Genomic DNA, 18,849 nt, shown 5'->3' with positions numbered 1-18,849 from the left:
AAATGCAGCTTACATTATGCAGATAGGTTGTTGTTCCACCAGCCACACCAATAGGGTTGTATTTCCCAAGCACTCACTTTCCAGGTCTTTTTGCTTGTATATGTAGATGGATATATTGAAGAGTCTGGAGATGAGACTTGCCCTCCCAATACTAAAATTCTTGAAATACTTCACTGACCCCAGACCTACAGGAGCATAACATGAGACTAGTAAGCTTTCTTGGGAAGCAACAGGCATGGTGTCATTTTGACTGATGGAGGAAAAAGTGAAAACTCTCATGCTTTAGCTCTGCTGCCTGTTATATAACTGTGTTTTCAGGAATCAGAGAACCAGGATTCTGCTCATGTTTTGCAGCAGGATCTGTGAAGAAGGTGCCTAGAATTGATGTGAGAAGGCACAAAGTATTTAGATACTTACAGTACCCAAAGTATCTTGATTCATATAGCCCAAATATAGTTGTTCCAAGTTGTTTTCAGGGTTGCATGCATTTTTGTGGAAGAGCCTAAGCATTCACTTGGCTGATCTCCTGCATGCTGAACTGTTTAAAACTAGAAAAATGCTTTGCATATTTCATATCACATGCTTGTTGCTTTGGCTTGGGTTTTGCTTCTTGTGTCTTGTCGTCTTGTTCCTTCAATGCCAGCGTTTAATTTTTCTTAGTCATTGACTCTTCCTTCCTCTCAATAACTGCAGGAAAGTCCGATGTCTGATCCCAGCATGAGCAACTGGTCTGAACAGTGTCAAGGAAGATGGGCTCCATCTGGATTTTTCTTTGGATCCGGATAGCCCTGCTGGAGGCACTAACTACTGTCTTTTATTCTGGACCTGACATAGTACTGGAACAGCCACATGACAATCACTTGGAAGAGAGAAATCTGAGATGCAAAAAAAAGTCTTTGCATGAGGATGAAGGAAGGAGTAGATGGAGTGTTTTAGGGGGTTGCTTTGATATGAGACCCAGATGAGGTGCAGTCATCAGTGTGGGTGGGATGTGTCGGCAGAACTTGGCTTGAGAGAGTCAAGTGACTTGAATGAACATACAAAAAGGACAAAAATATAGTGACTTGAACTGGTCTGCTTTCTCTTTGTAGTCATTCAGTTATCACAAAGACTCAAAGAAAATGGACTTAATCATTAACTCACTGGATTTGTGTTCTGTCTTGTCACTGAAAAAATGGGGATGGTTTCTTAAAGGGTAGGAAAATAGATTTAGTTAACAATTCTGAGTCCCCTGCCCTAAAGCACGGCTTCATTTTCTCTGAAGCATCACCACCTAGCGTTTGAAATGAAAAGTACAGCCATTTTTTCTAGGGGCAGATCTAGAATCAGGGTCTCATCTCAACAGGAGCTGGGTATTTAGACAAGGGGAAGGAAAAAATGTATTGTTTCATAGTTGAGAGGTAGTGACTGTTGAGGAATGATTCACTCTTCTGAAAGAATAAACAGAAAAACAGTTGGAAATACTGTTGGGTTTTAGCTGCCAGTTTGGCTATCGTGACAAGAAAAGAAAATGCCATAATAGAAGTGCATCTAATTTTCACACTACTTCCTAACTAATGAACAGGAGGATCATGTGATGTGGATTCTGAGATGTTGCACTAACATCTTAGAAACCAAGTAGTTTATTGCATAGATTATTTCAGGCTATTAATAGAATAGCTGCAGATTTAACAAGAAAAAAGCCTTTGGCCACTTAGTTATTAACATGCTGTAGCTCAAATGTGCACTTTTAGACTCTGTGCAATAGTTACTAGAGAGAAAAATTATGGTCTGTGTTCTGGAAGAGGTTAGACTAGATGCTCATACTGCTCCATTCTAGTCCTAAAATCAATAGGAGGCTTGAATGGCTGTCAAATGGGTTTTACTAGCTTAGTTTTATTTACCAACCATTGCAGGGGCTGGAAGACCCCTTCTGTCGAACAAAGAGGAAGAGAATGAGTGCACTGCTTTGCCCTGAGGGCTGTGTGGGCTGTTGTCCAGTTTCCCTTTTTACTGCAGGTGACTCCTGCTAAACCTAATTACAAACTGAAAAGAACTAGAGAAGCTGACTCCATCTGTGAGGGGCCTAGCCCACTCCTGCATAGGAGGTTAAAATTATAAAGGCCCCTTTGGGGGCTGCAGGAGGAAGTTTGGTAATGAACAATAGCCTTAAGTTCAGGGAGATTTTTGCTAACACTTGGATGGGGGACAGGAGTACTAGGGGGTGGGGTGGGGGGGAAGGTGGGAGATTTGAACCTTTTGTAAATGACTCAGGAATGCTGTTTTAATTAGCCCTGTGAAGGGTTAGAAGATAATCTATTTTTAAAGGAGGCATGTTTGTATTTTGGATGTTTTAGTTCTGGATTCCATACATATGTTAACCATTCTTGCATATTTTTTTCAGACAGTAAAGAAGCTTACACTGAAGGTTATGGCTTCAGACTACTTTGTGGGACTACCTAATCTGTCATATTGGTGCTATTGTGTATTGATTTACTTATCTTAGGTTTGGAGTTACATATGGTAAATGTTCTCGGGTGTCTTTACCAAAGTTGTAAGCTGGCTGCTACTACTCCAGTACACCCAGTATCAGCAATGACTTGAACAGCAAAAATCAATTCCAGCTATTCTTCCTTCCCCTTATAAACGTTGGACTCTATTGTACTCCTCCCTCCCCAAAAGCTTGGGCAAATAGGTAGGCCTTGCACAATACCTTCCAAGTCAACACACTTGCAGGTTCTTCCAGCCAAAGGTGGGAATGAATGCCCAAGCTGAAGGCCTGTTACAGACAGCGCTGCCACTACCTCCCTATTCTGTACTGAGGGATGATACTAACCCGAGCTTCACCACCAGCTTAGAGATGGTACCATATACTAGATATCATACACAGGAAAGGCACTATCCCAAGCTTTTTAAGGATTTGGAGTTTTTGTATAACTTTTACAAAAGTGCACAAATAACTTAAGCATCTAGATTCTGTTGTCTGTCTAAAATGACTTGGGCAATTAGGAGACAAAAGTTTAATTGAAAGTCATGGTGCTTAAGAACCTATGTTTTTGTCCCTTTTGTGAATGAAAATAAAGCTCTGAAATTGCATGCTTTTGAAAATTTCATGCCGGATGTATTTGCTACACAGAAGGTAATTCATAATACATGTGGTGGTGTCAAGGGATTCATTAAAGTCAATGCTATGTGAAGTGCTTAAACAAAATGGTGGTAAGTTTTTTGTTTTTTTTTTAATTCCACACTTGGAAAGTCATATCTGTCATTTAAAACAATTGAGGAACATTGGGCTGGCAGGATACCTGAGATCAATGAGTCTAGGCTTCTGATTATTCAAGCAACCAGGCTACATAACGCTTTCCACAGACTGATTGAGACTAAAGATTGTAATACAACATGGAAAAAATATAATAAATGGAGTCTATTCTGTAGATGCAGGTTACTGCAACAGCACTGCATTCCATCTTGGAAAGGGAAACACCTTCTGGTGTTGGGGCTAACACATCCTTGTTAAAACAAGATAATTCACAGATTTTTGTAGTTATCGGTGTATCAAAACACAGGCATCAGTACAATCAGAGGGACTGGGGTAAACACGTCACTCCTGCCACCTTTCTCTTGTGAGCGTGGATGTCCCCAGAACTACTGTGGGTTCTCTGCAGTATATGAAAAGTCCACTTCTGAGTTCATGGCTGCCTATCGTGACAGGTTCCACACCAAAGAATAAACTGTCATGAGTGGGGAAAGGATGAGGGCAAGACAAGTAGATTACTACTATGTGGCTCTATTGGACATAATTCCCTCAGGAGTTAAGGGCTGTAGGGCTACAGTACCTAGAATGCAACAGCCAAGGAAGGGCTTTGTGCCTGCTCAGTGGACTCTGGCAAGGTGACAATTCCTTGCTGTACAAATCCCTAGGTAAAATAGCTGGGCTGCAGGAGCAGGACATGAGAAGTGATGCATACAGCATTTATCTAGATATTGGTAATATTTACAGGTTTCAGTTTCTTTCACGGGGATCACAAAACTACATGGATTTTTTATTACTTCAGAAAATCTAAAGCAGCTAATAGGAAAATCTATCTTAAACTAATGTTTATACAATACCACCAAGATCATGAAGTTCTGGACTTGAACAGCCTTTAGTGTTTGATGAATTAACACTGGATCAATTTACAGTGACTAGTGCATATTCAAAGTCAAATCCTTTGTGAAAAGAGAGTAAAATACTATAGTCCAGACACTTAGTCTTCTCCTTCACTCTGCTATTCAAATTTTATGCCAGAACATAAGATTTATTGAAAAACTGGTGCAATGAAGAATCAGACCCACTTTATTTATTTTTAACCACAGTACCTTAGTGAATTTCTGTCTTAACATTGTTTTGTTCTATTTTGAATTTTCTAAGGACTACTGCTTGCCTTGATAACCAACACTGCTTTTGCCTGAGTCATCCTGAGCATATTTAAAGTTTGGAAAAAAATCCTCTATAAAGCCATTGATGAATCAGTTTTCCTTTCACTTTTCAGAGTAAAATCTGGATTCATAGTAAAACAAGTGGGCTCAGTGTCAGTGCAGTCATATTTCTCATTTTGTTGTGATTGCTGGTTTAATTTCCTTGTGACCAAGAAATAAAGTGCTGCTATTTTTTTCTGCAGTTGAAATAACTCACTTTGAAATGCATCAAAACTAAATTGCATACATGTTCAAAGCTTATTTCATTACTCCGTGCTCCTCTTCAAATGCAAAGTAGTAGTCTCTTTTCTTTTTAAAAACAAAAAAACAAAAAAGAGAGCTCTGATCTAAATCCTGAGAGAGATAAGTAAGGCAGCTGTGCACAAAGGAACTTTGTATATTCAGTATAGTGTCATATGATGGCAAAAGCACATGAGGGTCACTCTGAGGATTACATCATCCAGAAGAGAATACAACATGCATCTCTTGTATGAGAGGCATGTCAGACAAAACTGTATTCCCAAATCTGAACTTCTGGGTCTCTAATGTCTCGCAAAATCTATAAGAAGCTATTTTTTCTTCCTTTAGATTTGTCTTTCCCAGACATGCAGTAATGTTAACTAGGGAGAATTAAATGATGTGGAAAATGCTCTGTCCCTGAAAGAATTTTAATAAATTATAACACAAGACTTGTTCTTGTTGCTTTTTTTGGAAAGAAGAATATGAATGAGTGTGAACTAACTGTTTACAGTGCATTTATTGACCCTTTTCCCTTCTATATGTATGTGTTAGACCTCCTATAGGGTTTGGAGATGAGAGAAAATGCCTCTTACTCATTTTGTGTCTTCTGTTTTCCAAAGCATGCAAGGTAAGCAAGTAGTACTTTTGTGCTGGGTATGGCTAATTTGCATTAGCAAATACACTTTAGATGAGCATTATTTGCTAGGCAGAACTGATATTTCAACACTTGGGGATGTCATTACATGCAAGTATTTGCCAGCTTCTATTCCAGTCAATACTACAACTTTTGAGTTTTTAGTCATGGTAACTAGCAAGGCATATCACACTAGTGGAGTGAAAAGGAAAGATGACCAGCCAGACCTTTTCCTAATGTGATCTCTGTGAAAGACTAAGGGAGAACCACAAGTGGGTAAGAGATGTCTACATTTACAGCAAATTCTCAGGCTATTCTGCACATCAATAAAAGGTTGGACCTTGCTTCCTTGATTACAAACCCTGTCTCAAAGCATAATCACAGGTTTTGTCCACCAGGCTCTTAAAACCTTTCAATTAAGAAAACAGCATGTGATAACCCGAAGCGTTGCGGCCTCTGGGCCCTCATCCTGAAAATTCCTTCCTGTTACAACCCCGGTTCTGCGGATATCTGGATTTTTACTGATAGCAATTCCTGCCTTCAAATATTTGCAACTCCTTCAGTTCCCGAATAGAGTCCAAGAACATCACTAAATTTCCTTTTCTTCTTGTTGCCATTTATCTGTTGAAACACCTCCCCAATTTGTCTATCTTACTTGAGAAATGGCTTATTTTTAGATACGGAGAAAGCTATTGATACTTGTTTATAAGTGACTAGAAATAATGGCAGCACCCTATTTCTTGAGACAGTAGACTCTTCCAGGAGGTACTCCTTGGGCAGATTCTGGGTAAGGATGCAGCTGGAGCAATGCATATGTCCAGGCACTTCAGGAACTTCCTGCCTTAGGAACTGGAATTGGCACATGGATTGAAATATTAAAGACAAAAAATTGGACAATAAATTGAAAAGATTATTTAAAATGAGCAATGGCTTTTCTGACACGGGCTTGATTGGGTTTTGTAAGAAATGCATGAGATCAGTGACACTTTCTCTCAAGACACCCCGTGCTATAAAATAGCATTAATCCCTGTTTTATTACTGCAAAGAAGTGGAGTATTTCACCTTAAAATGTTGGACCTATTCTAGCTGCTTTGTATTTGCTCTGGCACAGCTATTGTATCTGGTAGCCATGTAATGATAATTGATAAGCAGTTCTACAGAAACAGAACTAGCCTAAAAGCTAATTTTCCTCATTGTCCTATATGACAGCTCTAATTGCAGGAAGCGATGGATGTTTTATAAAGAAATAAATGCCTTTTTTGTATGTGAAATGCATGTTAGGAATGCACATCTGCATGCTAATATTTGAAGCTCAGATTTTAAAAGGAGCATAAAGAAATTAATTTTCTTATGCTCTCACTGAATTTCAACATGGAAATCCCAGCCTGCATGACTAGAATACAAACATTATTTATAATAAAATAAAAGGATACGTTCTAAAAAGAAGTGAAGAGTTTTGTAATATTGGGTGGAGCCCTGGCCCTGCGAGTGGGTTTGTGTGTGAGAGGGATCAAGTAAACTCGATAAAGCCTGAAATGATTGAGCTCATCCCTGCTCAATGTCAGACATGGAGGGTTTGCATATGTATTGTCTGCAATAGCCTATTTAGGAACGTAGGACTAGGTCAAAGTTATTTAGTCTAGGCACCTGTTATCAGAGGGGACCAGTTTTTTTCTGAAAGGGTCTACAAAATGCTTCCATTTGATCCTTTCTGACCCTATACCCGCACCCACATAAAACCACTATCAAATGTAATATAGTCACTAGCAAAACCTACCAAGTATCACAGAAAGAGCATTTAAAAAGTCAATGCTGCTTTGGAGGTGAGTTAAATTAAGCTTGAGGAAAAACTTGCTTCCAATTCCCACCCTGTCTTAATCTGTCAGAATACCTTCCATGTGTGTAAAAACTCTTGAGCTTACCCAACCCGATGAATATAACTGCATTTATGAAAATATCCACTTCCTGCACATCACACCTTGTCAACAGCACATTTCTATTACAGAACAAAACAAGGGGCCTAAAGCCAAAGCTGGCTAATCAGTGAGGTAGGACAAGATGCATCAGCAGGGATCCTGGTTTTCTCTGATTTAAAAGAATCCCCAATTTTTGATTAAAAAAAAAAAAAAGTAACCCCAAATCCACATCTTCCTGTGATTTAAAGGAAATGGTGTGTATGTGTGTGTGCATATATACACGTGCATGTGGTGTTTCATTTAAATCGAAAGAAAATGTGGATTTGGGGTTGCCTTTTTTACTGAAAATTGGGGATTCTTTTGAATTGGAGAAAACCAGGATCCCTCCTCATCAGGCCCTTTGGGCTAGAGGAGTGGCACAGGGCCAATTCACTGCTGGATCTAGTGCATGGGACCTCAGCTGCCGGTGCTGCATGCTGCACACGAGCCAAGGGTGGGTGCACATTGCCTATGGCAGTCTAAGACCCATGGGTAGCACCCCAGGCCATACCTCTGATCCCCTTGAGGGTAGGGGATAAGGCATAATGAAAGATCACAAAGCAATAGGACATTACTAAGAACTGTTTAGCTCTGGATTTTTGTGGTCCTTCCTGAGGTGTAAAATATTTGTGAAGTGGATGCAGTCTGGGGTTTTTTTGTTTGTTTTTTTTTTTTTTACAATTAGGACTCATAGTAAAGAGATCTTTTATTAGACCAACAATATTTTTGCAAAAAAAATTATTTAATTGCAAACTTTCAGGTGCAAACACCCTTCATCAGGCATTGGAGAAAAGACTGTAAAAGTTGTCCTGGGCAGAAATGAAAGCTCATATTTCATAGGATTTCCCAGAGGAATCTGTAGATGGAAAACTCCTTGGGCCAGGCAGTTATGGCAGTTCAGGTATGGAGCCTCTCCCCTCCCGTGAGGAGCTGTGCTGATGATAATTTGAGGGAGTTTGGACTAACAAAAACACTTCATATGCACCTTGTCTCCTGTCGCTTTTGTTCTGCGTGCTGAGAAGGGTGGATGGGAAACCTAGTTCTCAGCCACCCAGGTGCTAGAGTTTGCCTTGCCACCTAACTAAAGTGGGGTTTGCTAGCCTGGAGGAGGATGGTACCCGAATTAAGCAGCAAGGCCTGTCCTCTGCGATGGCCGGGGTCGCCTTTCAAGTCGGCGCCGCTGGCAAACTGCCCCTGCCTCCGCCTCCAGCCAAGTGACTGCCGGCATCCTTAGATGTAGAAAGCCTCCCCTGGAGCGTCCTGTCACGTTTGACTTCCCGGGCAGCAGCAAAGGATTTTCTAATGGGCCCGTTTCAAACGGAGAGGCCTGGTGTAGCTCCTAGCCGCGGGGACCCCGGTGCAGCTCGGCAGGGCTCCCCAGAGCTGGGGGGGCCCCGGCTCCCTCGGGCGGGCGCAGCGAGCACCGAGGCAGCCTTTGGAGCCTGCAGCTGCCGGGGTGCAGTGGGCGGGCGGGCCGGGGGCGGAGGCGGGAGCTGCAGCCCGCCCGCCCACCGCAGCCGGGGCCCGCGCTCTGCCGGCCGCAGCCTCCCCCGCCCGGGCCCCCAGCGGGACCCTCGCGGCCGGCCGGGGCGCGGGGAGAGGGGCGGCAGCAGCGCCCCCGCCTCGGCCGCCTTCTCCCGCCTCGCCTCGCCTCGCCTCGCCTCGCCTCCCCGCGCTCGGCCCGCCCGCCGCGCGATGCAGCCGCAGGGGAGGGAGAGGAAACCCACCGCCCTCGCCCGGCGCCCGCCTTTGTAGCCGCCCGGCCCGGCGCGCCGTCCTGCAGCTGCCCGCCGCGTCTCAGCCCCGGCCCGGCCCGAGCCCATGGAGGCGGACGGTGAGTGCGAGCGGCCCGCACGCCGGCAGCGGCGGTGCCCCAGGGGCTCCGGGTCTGGCCCGAGGGGAGCGCGGCCGGCACAGGCGCCCCGGGCTGCCCCGGCCCGCCGCCAGCCGCGCCGCTCGGGGCGGGCGGGCTCCGCGCCGCGGGGGAGCGGGCCGGGGCAGGCGGCGCGGAGGGGACCGGCCGCTTCGGCGCCTTTCAAAAGGGTCGGAGCAGCCGGGGGGGAGCGAAGAGCCCTTCGGGACGGGAGTCAGCTCAGCCTCCCCTCCTCCTGTCAGGGCCCTGAGCCTCCAGCGCTTCCGTGCCTGACAGCCCTGACCAGATCGGCCTTTTTCGGGGGTAAATATAGTGCTGATCTGCGTAAATATATTTTAGGTCTTTCCACAACCACATAAGACTGTCCGGTCACATACTTCATGAGTAAGGCCACTGCTACCACACGCCTCCAATTCATTTCCTCCACACTGGTTTGAGCTACTAAGCAAAATCCATATTTAGGCACTTAAGAAAAGCCAAGAATTTTTTTTTAATTCTCTCCCCCCAATCCCTTATTTATTTTTTTTATACCTACTGGAGCTGTTAGTGCTTGTAATGTAAACCATTTCTAGCTTGCAAATTGAAAACCTCTGAGCCATTCTGGTCTCTTGCATCTAGCTGGCTGCGTCGCCTCAGCTTTACATTCTCATGTGCAAGGGGGGAAAAAAAACTTATGAGATTCATGTTTAGAAAATTGGCTGCATGCATCGTAACTGCTTTTTTAAACCTCAGTGCCGAAGTCACATTTTCCATTTGAAATACTAGGAGTTGTTAAACTTTATTAAAGGGGGGAGGTATACACTCACTTCGAATTAGGCCTACCAAATTTAAGTTTTTACCAAACATGCTTTGATAGACTCTAAACCCAAGTGAAGATCTCCAGTGTCTAAAGTTTCAGCGCACTAACCATTTCCGGCAAATGGCATAGTGCTAAAAAACCTGGAAGTAACCATAAGAGAGTGATGGTGTCTTCTGTGACTTTTCATCGTAGAGAAGTAGGGCTGAAAGGGACTTCTGGAGGTCATCTAGTCTAGCACCCTGCCTGAGGCAGGATCAGCCCAATGAAGACTATCCCACACAAAACCTTCTTTAACCTATTACTGAGACTACACAGTCCTACACCTACAAGGCACAGATAGTGCCCTAACCTAACATCTTCCAGGCACATGGAGAGACGTGCAAAAATGACAGATATCTTTGACATGTAAAAACACTGTATAAATATCAATTAATACATCTCTAATAACTTTGGTTAATCTAGACCAGTGGTGTTCAACCTCTGGCCTGTGGCCAGATCCAGCCTGCAGAGTCTTGTCACCTGGTGCTTAGCTCTCCCCAGAGGTGTAGAAACTTCCTGGCAGGGGAGTGGTGGTTGCATTAACTGCTGCTCTCCTGCTGCCCAGTTTGCAGACCTGTGAGGACCCCCAGGGGCTGGGTTGCACCCAGCATGAAGTTGGTCTAGAATATAGGGTGACGCCATTGCTGGAGCTGGCTGTGTGGGGTACGGCCAGTGCATGGCTGGATCTGGGCATGGGGTCATCTGCAGCCAGATTGCATTGATGGGGCACCAACCCGTGCTGAATCTGACCCCCAGGCCAGCCCTGCATTTGGGATCTAGCTTGCAGGGCAAGGACCAAATAGGTTGAGCACCACTGATCTAGACCAGTGCATTATGGGTGCAGACAGAAGTGACAATTTTCACCTGATCTGGCCACAGAAAGCAGTTTATAGCTGTAACCAAAGGCAAGTGCACAGCTGCAAACAGCTTCAAAACTGGCTCATCTGGTGAAAATCTGACCCCCTCATTACATGAGATATCAGATAAAGATATTTCAAGATGTAGCCTCTTCTGGAACTTGCATCTGGGGAGCTCTCAGCCTGACCCTGTTTTCAGGGAGTTCAGTCTGGGGGGTTTTAAGCCCCCTCCCCCTCAGAGGTGGTATGGAGGGGCTCCAATTCAGCCACCCAATCCTTCAGCACTGGCTGGGGAGCCCCAAGAATGGGCTCCCCCCCTGCCTTTCCCCCTCCCACTCTGAAAGCACCAGCTGGCAGAGAACCTGGCCGTTACTATGGAAACCTGGCTGTAGGCTCCCAGCCCATTCCCCTCCCCCTGGAGCCAACAGTGAACTTCTGTTTGGTCTGGGGTGAGGTTGTAACTCAGAGCACTTGGCAGAAATCAATTTTACGTTACAGCTGGGAACTGCACTTCTGTCTGGGTAAAATGACACATATACAACATCATTCTCAAATAAGCAAATTGAACTTACAAACTGAAACTCAAAAATACCAAGTGACTACAATGTGGACAAAAGTCTTTCTGCTACTTGTAAATCTTTAGGGGAATAAAGGTGAGAAAAACATGGTAAAAATCTAATCTAATGTAATAGATTTTTAGGAGCGTTGCCTTTGTATAATTAGTTTATGTTAATATTTATAAATACAGTTTTGCTGGGCCCTTTTCTTTCCAGTAAAGGTACAGGTTGGATCAGCCCAAGACCATCACCAAGGGAAGCAGCCTTCCTGGGCTCTCCTTTCCTCTGGTTACTCAGGCCCTGAGTCAGTATAGTATTCAAGTACGTAATTAACTTTATGCATCCAATTTGGGTAGTTTTGTTGTTTTTCTCTTCTATCATAAGATACTAGGTCCTTTTCTTAAAGCCCCAACACTTTCTCCCTCTTTTTAATGAAAGCTAAATTTGCATGTGGCTGAATGAGGAAAAAAATCTTAAAAATGGCTAGCAAAACCAGGAATAAAAAGATCACCAAGTGTATCATTTAACAGTCTCATCCCTTAGCCAGTTTCCTAGTTTTAGGAGCCTGAGTCAATGATTTTTGAATGCGTGGGTTTGGTAATGTGGGATTTGTCCATTTCACTTTATGTTTAAAATCAGACCCACACTTCAAGACCGTGCTAAGAGTGAATCTGGTATTTTGGGTTCTCTGAGGCTCCTCCATGTTTATGAATATGGAGGTAGGAGTCCACCAGCTTTCTTTTCCAAGGGAAGGATTATAAGATCCCACCTTCTTTGAGAAGGCCCAGAGTGGTGTAGCAGTGGCAGGGAAACATACAGCTTCAAGGCTCAAAGCACTTTTATACCCCTACTTAAGAGCTGAAAATAGTGGAAAGAATAATATGCAAGGCAGGTGGGATTTGGGTGCTGATCTGAGCCTGATGCCCCAGAGATGCAGATGTGGGAGAAAATGACAGAAGAAGCATTAAATCAAACACAAAATTGTGAAGAGTTACACTGATACTTTGATAGTGGGTAACCTGTTCCAGTGTTTTAGAGAGGTGGTGGAAGCTCCATCCTTGAAGGCTTTCAAAACCCAGCTAGACAAAGCTTTGGCTGGGATGGTCTAGTTCCGGGTGGTCCTGCTTTGAGCAGGGGTTTGGGCTAAATGACCTCCTGCGGTCCCTTCCAACCCTAACTTTCTATGATTTCCATAGGTAGAAGAAAAGCAGGTTGATTCACCAGTTGAGGACCTTGTTACCAAAGTATCTAGGGACAGAGAGGAATGGTTTGTGAATTCTGAATCCAAATTTGGATTTAAAAAGTAATGTTTTTCATGCTGCCTATGCAATGGTTTATCTGTTTATGCTGCAAGTTCTCCAGGACAGATGTTATAGCTGGGATTTCTGAATTTCTGTGGGATTTGAACACCCAGCTTCCTTAGATGTCTTTGAAAATCCCAGCCTGTGTCTTCCTATGTGTCTGTAGAGTTCCAACCCAAGAAGCGTTGTCTAAGCTAACTTGCTTTTGCCCGAGATCATAATTCTGTCGACCAATATGTACTTAATAATATTTAATATGCTGCTGGAAAAAATGTAAAATGACTTCTACTTTTCAAAGCAAGCAGTAATGTTCTGTCTAGGGCAGAAGATTTCAATGTCAAGTTGCCATTGGGAATGGATTATTACAACCCTGTTACAAACCCATAAAACAAACTTTTATTATAGCAGTATAGAGAGATTTTCAGCCATATTGATATAGATGTGGCCACTCTACTTGATTTGTCAGTGTGGTTTGAACTGAACTAGTTCATATAAAAAGAGAAAGGATAAGGAAGCATACACATTAGACTGTGAGCACTAACAGTTTGTTTTTAATTTGATAAGACATTTTTCCCATGGAAGCAAATCTACATTTCTTAACCTTTTTTGAACAAAGTGTATTAGTTCTCCATATTACATTGCAAACATAAAGTTAATCATACATTATACACCAAGAAATTAGTAAAAATATCAGATAATATTTACAATAAGTTGCCATTAAAAACCAAGTCTTAATATATGTGTTTTTCTGTGCAGTAAATCTATGTTTTAAGAGTTTTACAATAGCTGGCTCCTTGAACAAAAAGCATAAGTACATGTGTCTGACTTCTATTTCCAGTAAGCATTTATGTGCTGTAGTAATATGTAAGGTTCTGAATACGCTGTATTAAAAAAAGGGGATTTGTTACAGTTTTATTGCTCAGTGTATTGGGTGTTCATAGCACTACGTTATCGATATTGTAATAGTGGGTTTGACTGAGGAGCAAGCATACACTTGATAACTGCAGTAGAAGCTACTGCAGTATATTTTGTAACCTTATCTCACCTTCATGGGAAAATTAATGTTCCACTAAAGAGGCTTTCTTAGTTTGTTTACAATCATTGCAAAGTGATGACTAATGATACAACTTGCAAAATGCAGTTTTTAGTCCATGGTGTCTAAAATACACAAAATAATGGTATAAAGCAGAAAATGGTTATTTTCCATTTTACTAGTTTGGAAACTTGAGGCAGAGAGGTTTAAAGGACCTTCCCAAGTTCACAGAGAGAGTCAGCATTTGAGTTATGAGTAGAATTCCAGTTTTCTAGTCTCTGTTACTAAGTAGCAGTACTTATTAGCAACTTGTGGGTATGGACACATGTAACAATTGAATTGTTCCCAAATGTCACCAACTAGGAACTGGTTCACAGTTGTCTTGTGCCACATGTACACATTAGGGCTGCACACATTAGAAGCTTCAGTCCTTGATTTGTTTCGGCAGAGATTTGGCCTGATTCAGTGGCTGAATCCCTAAATCTGAATCAAATCAGAGGACCCTTTAATTTCTCTGAATCGAATCGGAACCCTCTGAATTGAATCGGAAAGGTTCAGCAATTCGGACTCCCTCGAGGTACCAGGTAGCTCATGAATGCTGCGATGCTGGGGTGCATGGAGTACACTTCCGGGCACCTCAGGGAGAGCACAGGGCCCTGTCCCCCAGCTCAGCAACTGGTGACTTCTGGGTCTGGGGGGACCACCTGGGGTCCTCCCGCAGCTGATTGTGGAGCCGGGAGGGACCCCCATTGTGCTTCCTGATGGACCCAGAAGTGGATTGAAAATACTTCCAGTCCACCTCTGGGTTTGCCGCCAAGCATGCAGGGGGCCCCCTGTGCTCCTGTGGGATGCTCCATCTGCCTTAGCATCGCAGTATTCACAAGCTGTGCCTGGTACCTCGAGGGATGTAGTAAAAACATTTAATCTGCGTCTATGGTTGAATCACTGATTCTCTGAATCAGCATCCAATCTTCAGGTTCGGCTGAATCGAATCAGGGACAGTGATCTGAATCAACTAATTGAATCACTTTCCCTGATTTGGGCCAAATCCAAGCGTGAATCGAATAGGGCATATTTTACGCACCCTTAGTACACATGCCACATGGCCTAGCATTTCAGGTGGGACTTTTAGCTGCTGAAGGCCAATACCAGGGCTAAGTACAGACAGTCAGAAAGCTGGAGGTTGAATCAATTCAGTCTTCACAGATTAGGCAAAGCTGCATAGATTGAACCAATAAGCAAGTGAACAGACATTCACTTTTGATTCTGGGAAAATGCAGCCACATGTCTGCAGTGGCCCAGCTAGAAGTGGGGAGTGTTAGAACATGCCTCCCTGCTCAGCTGGAATAGACAGTTTGGGCCAAGGCTCACCTGCTCACCCTACAAGGGGGAGTTTGCAGGGGTGGTGCAAAGCATTCTGGGATGCTGGGGGACAGAGAGTTAACTTGAATCTGGAGGGGATGTGGAACAGAAATTCAATAAACTGATTTAATCTAAATCAGTTAAATCCAATACTACATCCATCCAGGTTTATCTTAAACAGATTTTGGCCATTTTGAAAGCAGTTTATGTGTACTGAACTTCTGTTGTGTTACTAATTTGAACTGGTTTCTGATCACTTATACTGGTTTATGTGTAATTTCTGTGACTACCCAGCCCAGTAAGCCTTGCAGTGGGTAAGTTAAGGGGAATGCTTGCACCCCACTCTTTGGAGGTGTTAGGGTTAGCCTTGACCCATTCTTTTGAGTTCCTAGGGACTGGAATGGGGCGTGATTAGAGTTTGCAGTTGAGTAAGGAATGAGGACACAGCTGAATGTTACATAGATTTTATTGAACAAGAAGTGCAAGGGGATTATTGATAAAAAGTGCCACTGAGACACGTCACAGCATCAGAACATTGATTCAGTTTGCAGTTGGTTCCAAAGAGTACTTAGTTTTTCAAGTATACTTTTGAACCATTCCAGGTAGCTTTAACCCAGTTTAACAGGCACACATATCTGTCTGCTTCAGGTTTAAACTTGATTTAAACTGGTCTCAAGTGTTACATGTGTCCATATCCAGCATAAACAGTACTTCACATTCATAGATGTAAGAGTGCTTTACAGAAGTGGATGAATGTTACCTGCCTCATTTTAAAATGAGGTAGAGAGGTTGTGCAAGTTGCTCAACACTAGACTTTTGAGTCTGTGACAGATCCGGCAGTCAGGCCCCTTGGCAGGGCTAGGCCTTCTCATTAGCAGCCTATAACCTGGACCATGCCCTGTGCACTGGGGCAGGCTGATTATTTTAAAGTGTAAAAATATTCACATTTTTAAGAGTTCACCAACATATAGCATGGTAACATTGTAGAGGCCTTTGCTTCCTTGAAACCTCTTACTTTCTAATTAAGTTTAATTTGTCCATATGCTGAAAATGCTCAAGGATGCCAGTCCCCTCTCCCAGGTCTAGGAGAATAATGGGAATAAATATATAGAGAGAGGCCTGAGCTAGCCCAGCTCTTCCATTTCTTGATATCCGCTGGTGTATGCTGCCCACATTTCAGTATCCTCTAGCACCCCCCACCTTTTCTCAGCATTTTCTTTTGCCTAGCAATCTGGCATACTTTGTTGATTTATGATCCAAAACACGTGCCTACCCAGCATCCCCACCCTATCAAAAACTGCTGTAGAGTTCTTACCTTGTCCCACCACAAAGTTGGAAATATGCGTCCACAAAATTGTACATGGCACAACTAAAGAGTTATAGGACTTGGGTGTCCTGGTGAGAAACTACATTTTGGAGGTCATGGGTAGAGAAAGTCTGAAGGCCTCTGCATTCGTGTAGTGGCAGTTTAGATGCATTGGGATACTACATACAGGAGAGGGTGAGTATAGTTAGACTTGTAATTTGTACACTGTAGTGCTTTATAGGCTTTGACTTGCTTTTCAGGTTTTTTTTCCCTGGAGTGAAGGCTACTGGGAAAGAATGACTGAAAATGAATGGAAGTTTCTTAAGTTTCTGTAAACATCTCCAGGCTGTATTCATTTGTTGTTCTTACTGTATGAACTGTAGTGCTGTGAAGAATGCCAGAGATGCATATTAAAGAATTAGTTTCTTCATTAACGGCATAATTAAAGTATATTACAACTCTGGTCTGAGATCACTGCTGTCACTAAATGCTTTTTTCCTCTTTTTGTTAGTGTCATTGACTTCTATTGCTATTTGGTTTTTCTGTAAATGAAACCCATGCTCCTGTGGTTGTCTCTGAGACAGTGGTTATGGTAGGCTTAGTACAGGGGTGGGAAAAATATGGCTTGCAAGCTGAATCCAGCTTGCCAGTGGATTTTATCTGGCCTACAGTGAGTCCTTCAGCCCTGCCTGGACCAGGTGTGGGGGCAGACTGGGCCATGGTGAATGCAGTGGGCCCCATCTACCCCAGGTGTGCAGCAGGGCTGGGGTGGTACAGCAGCTAGACTCCATTTCTTGGCAGCCCTGGTGGTGGCAGCTCCTTCCAGTTGCTGCTGCCAGTGTCACTGCCACTGCTGGCTGGGCACCCCAGCCCGTCCACCCTGCACACAGTGCCAGACAGAGTGAGTGGGTAGGGTCTCCATGAAGACCAGTGCAGGAGCATGGGCTGGGTGTGCTTAGATAGGTGGATGGGATGGGGCTGTGGGTGGGTGGAGAGCAGTGTCTGGGAGCAGGACAGGCAGATGGGGCTGGGGCTGAGGTTGGGGCTGGGGCTGGGTCCGGGACCACAAGGCACGATCGTGGGGCACTGAGTGTGGGGCTAGGACCCAGAGCAGAGGCACAATCCACTGCCCACACGTCCCAGCAGTGAGCGCTGTTCTGTGGGCAGGGGCATGCTGGGAAGAGATTGCAACTCTGCCATGGGCCTTGGCCTTGCGCATCACCACCCCATGATCTTGGCCCTGCCTGCCCATCCCTCTCCCAGACACCACTTCCTGCCTACCCAGGGCCCTATCCTATCCACCTGACTGAGCAAGCCCTGCCTTGGAAGTCCCAGGCTGATTTCCATGAATAACCTTGGGGGCTGGGACCATCAGGTGCAGAGCCACTTAGGGAGTTTTGGTGAGCTCTTGCAGGTTGGGGTGGGGATGCTGACTCCATCCAGTGCAGGAGTGGGGGGAGGCAGGGATTTGCTGACTCAACACCTAACAACTCACCAAAAACTCCCTAAGTGGTCCTCCAGCCCAAAGAATTGCCCATCCCTGGCTTAGTAGCTCTGACTCACTGGCTTCTAATTTTCTTGCAGTTTTATTTGGCTCCAGAGGAGGATGCATTCAGCATTGAGGAAAATTACTGTTAAGTAAGCACTGCAAACAGTTTTTTTTCCCCTTAGATAGTGATGACTTTTTAGAGAATGCTGGGTTGTTGGTAGGAAGGATTGTAACTTTTTTTTTTTAGAATTTAAATTGCACAGACTTCTAAAGTATTTTTAAAAGCATAAGGAGCATCAATTGCTATTCTGAAGCAAGCCCTTCATACTGAGTAAAAAGCTGTCATCAAGCAGCGAATGGAATAATGTACAATTCATACTTTTCAAATCCGTTACTACTTGGAAAAGGCTTTCCTTTTGATGACAGAATCTTCAAGGCGTTAACAGACTGTGGCTGGAAAAGATTACAGGAAGTTCTGTTGTAAGAGACAGGGAGCTATTAAACATTTTAGGGCTTCATGAACTTTAATACGAAAATGAATAATTAGATACTTCAAATTATATTTCAAGACGCATCTCATTTTTTTCTCTTTTTAAATACTTAATTCATTAAGTTTGGGCATGTCTTTATAGATTGCTTTGATGCATTCTCTTAGAAATGATTTGGATAGATGACTATTATGTGCAAAGTGTATTTTATGTTGGAGTGCAAGTTGAATGAATATAGCATTTATAAAGCTCTTAGAAAACAGGAAAATGGTAAGCACTTGATAAAGATGTTCTGAAGCTGAACCAGTATGCAGTGCACTGAAGCGTAATTGCTTCTACCACTGATATTTCAGGAGAGCCATTATATTTTATCTGATCTACTTTCCCTTGCAGAAAGATCTGTAACTTCTGCGGATGGATCTGTGGCTCAAGGATTGGATTCTTGAGGTTACTTCAAGACCCATTAATAAGTTGTAGTA

At 43.7% G+C, this 18,849-nt stretch overlaps 2 protein-coding genes across 4 annotated transcripts in view; both read left to right on the top strand.

The window, feature by feature from the left end:
- Window positions 1–2,179, top strand: part of BICD2 (BICD cargo adaptor 2) — a 159,184-nt gene extending 157,005 nt beyond the window's left edge. Inside the window, exon 9 of one of the 2 annotated variants that reach the window (XM_090021344.1) lies at window positions 694–2,179. In XM_090021344.1, coding sequence (XP_089877470.1) covers window positions 694–786 — 93 coding nt within the window. In that variant the 3' untranslated portion in view covers window positions 787–2,179. The remainder of the gene's footprint in view (window positions 1–693) is intronic. The other variant, XM_090021341.1, reaches the window with a different exon arrangement.
- A 6,577-nt stretch (window positions 2,180–8,756) lies between these two features.
- FGD3 (FYVE, RhoGEF and PH domain containing 3) overlaps window positions 8,757–18,849 on the top strand; it is a 228,930-nt gene continuing 218,837 nt past the window's right edge. The window contains exon 1 of one of the 2 annotated variants that reach the window (XM_090021259.1): window positions 8,757–9,100. In XM_090021259.1, the coding sequence (XP_089877385.1) occupies window positions 9,088–9,100 (13 nt within the window). In that variant the 5' untranslated portion in view covers window positions 8,757–9,087. The remainder of the gene's footprint in view (window positions 9,101–18,849) is intronic. The other variant, XM_090021260.1, reaches the window with a different exon arrangement.

Source organism: Crocodylus siamensis, chromosome 11 (genome assembly GCF_052110815.1).
Source record: "Crocodylus siamensis isolate JL-2025a chromosome 11, ASM5211081v1, whole genome shotgun sequence".
Classification (NCBI taxonomy): domain Eukaryota; kingdom Metazoa; phylum Chordata; order Crocodylia; family Crocodylidae; genus Crocodylus; species Crocodylus siamensis.
The sequence above is the reverse complement of the archived record's forward strand: the minus strand, read 5'-3'. Positions and strand labels throughout refer to the sequence as shown.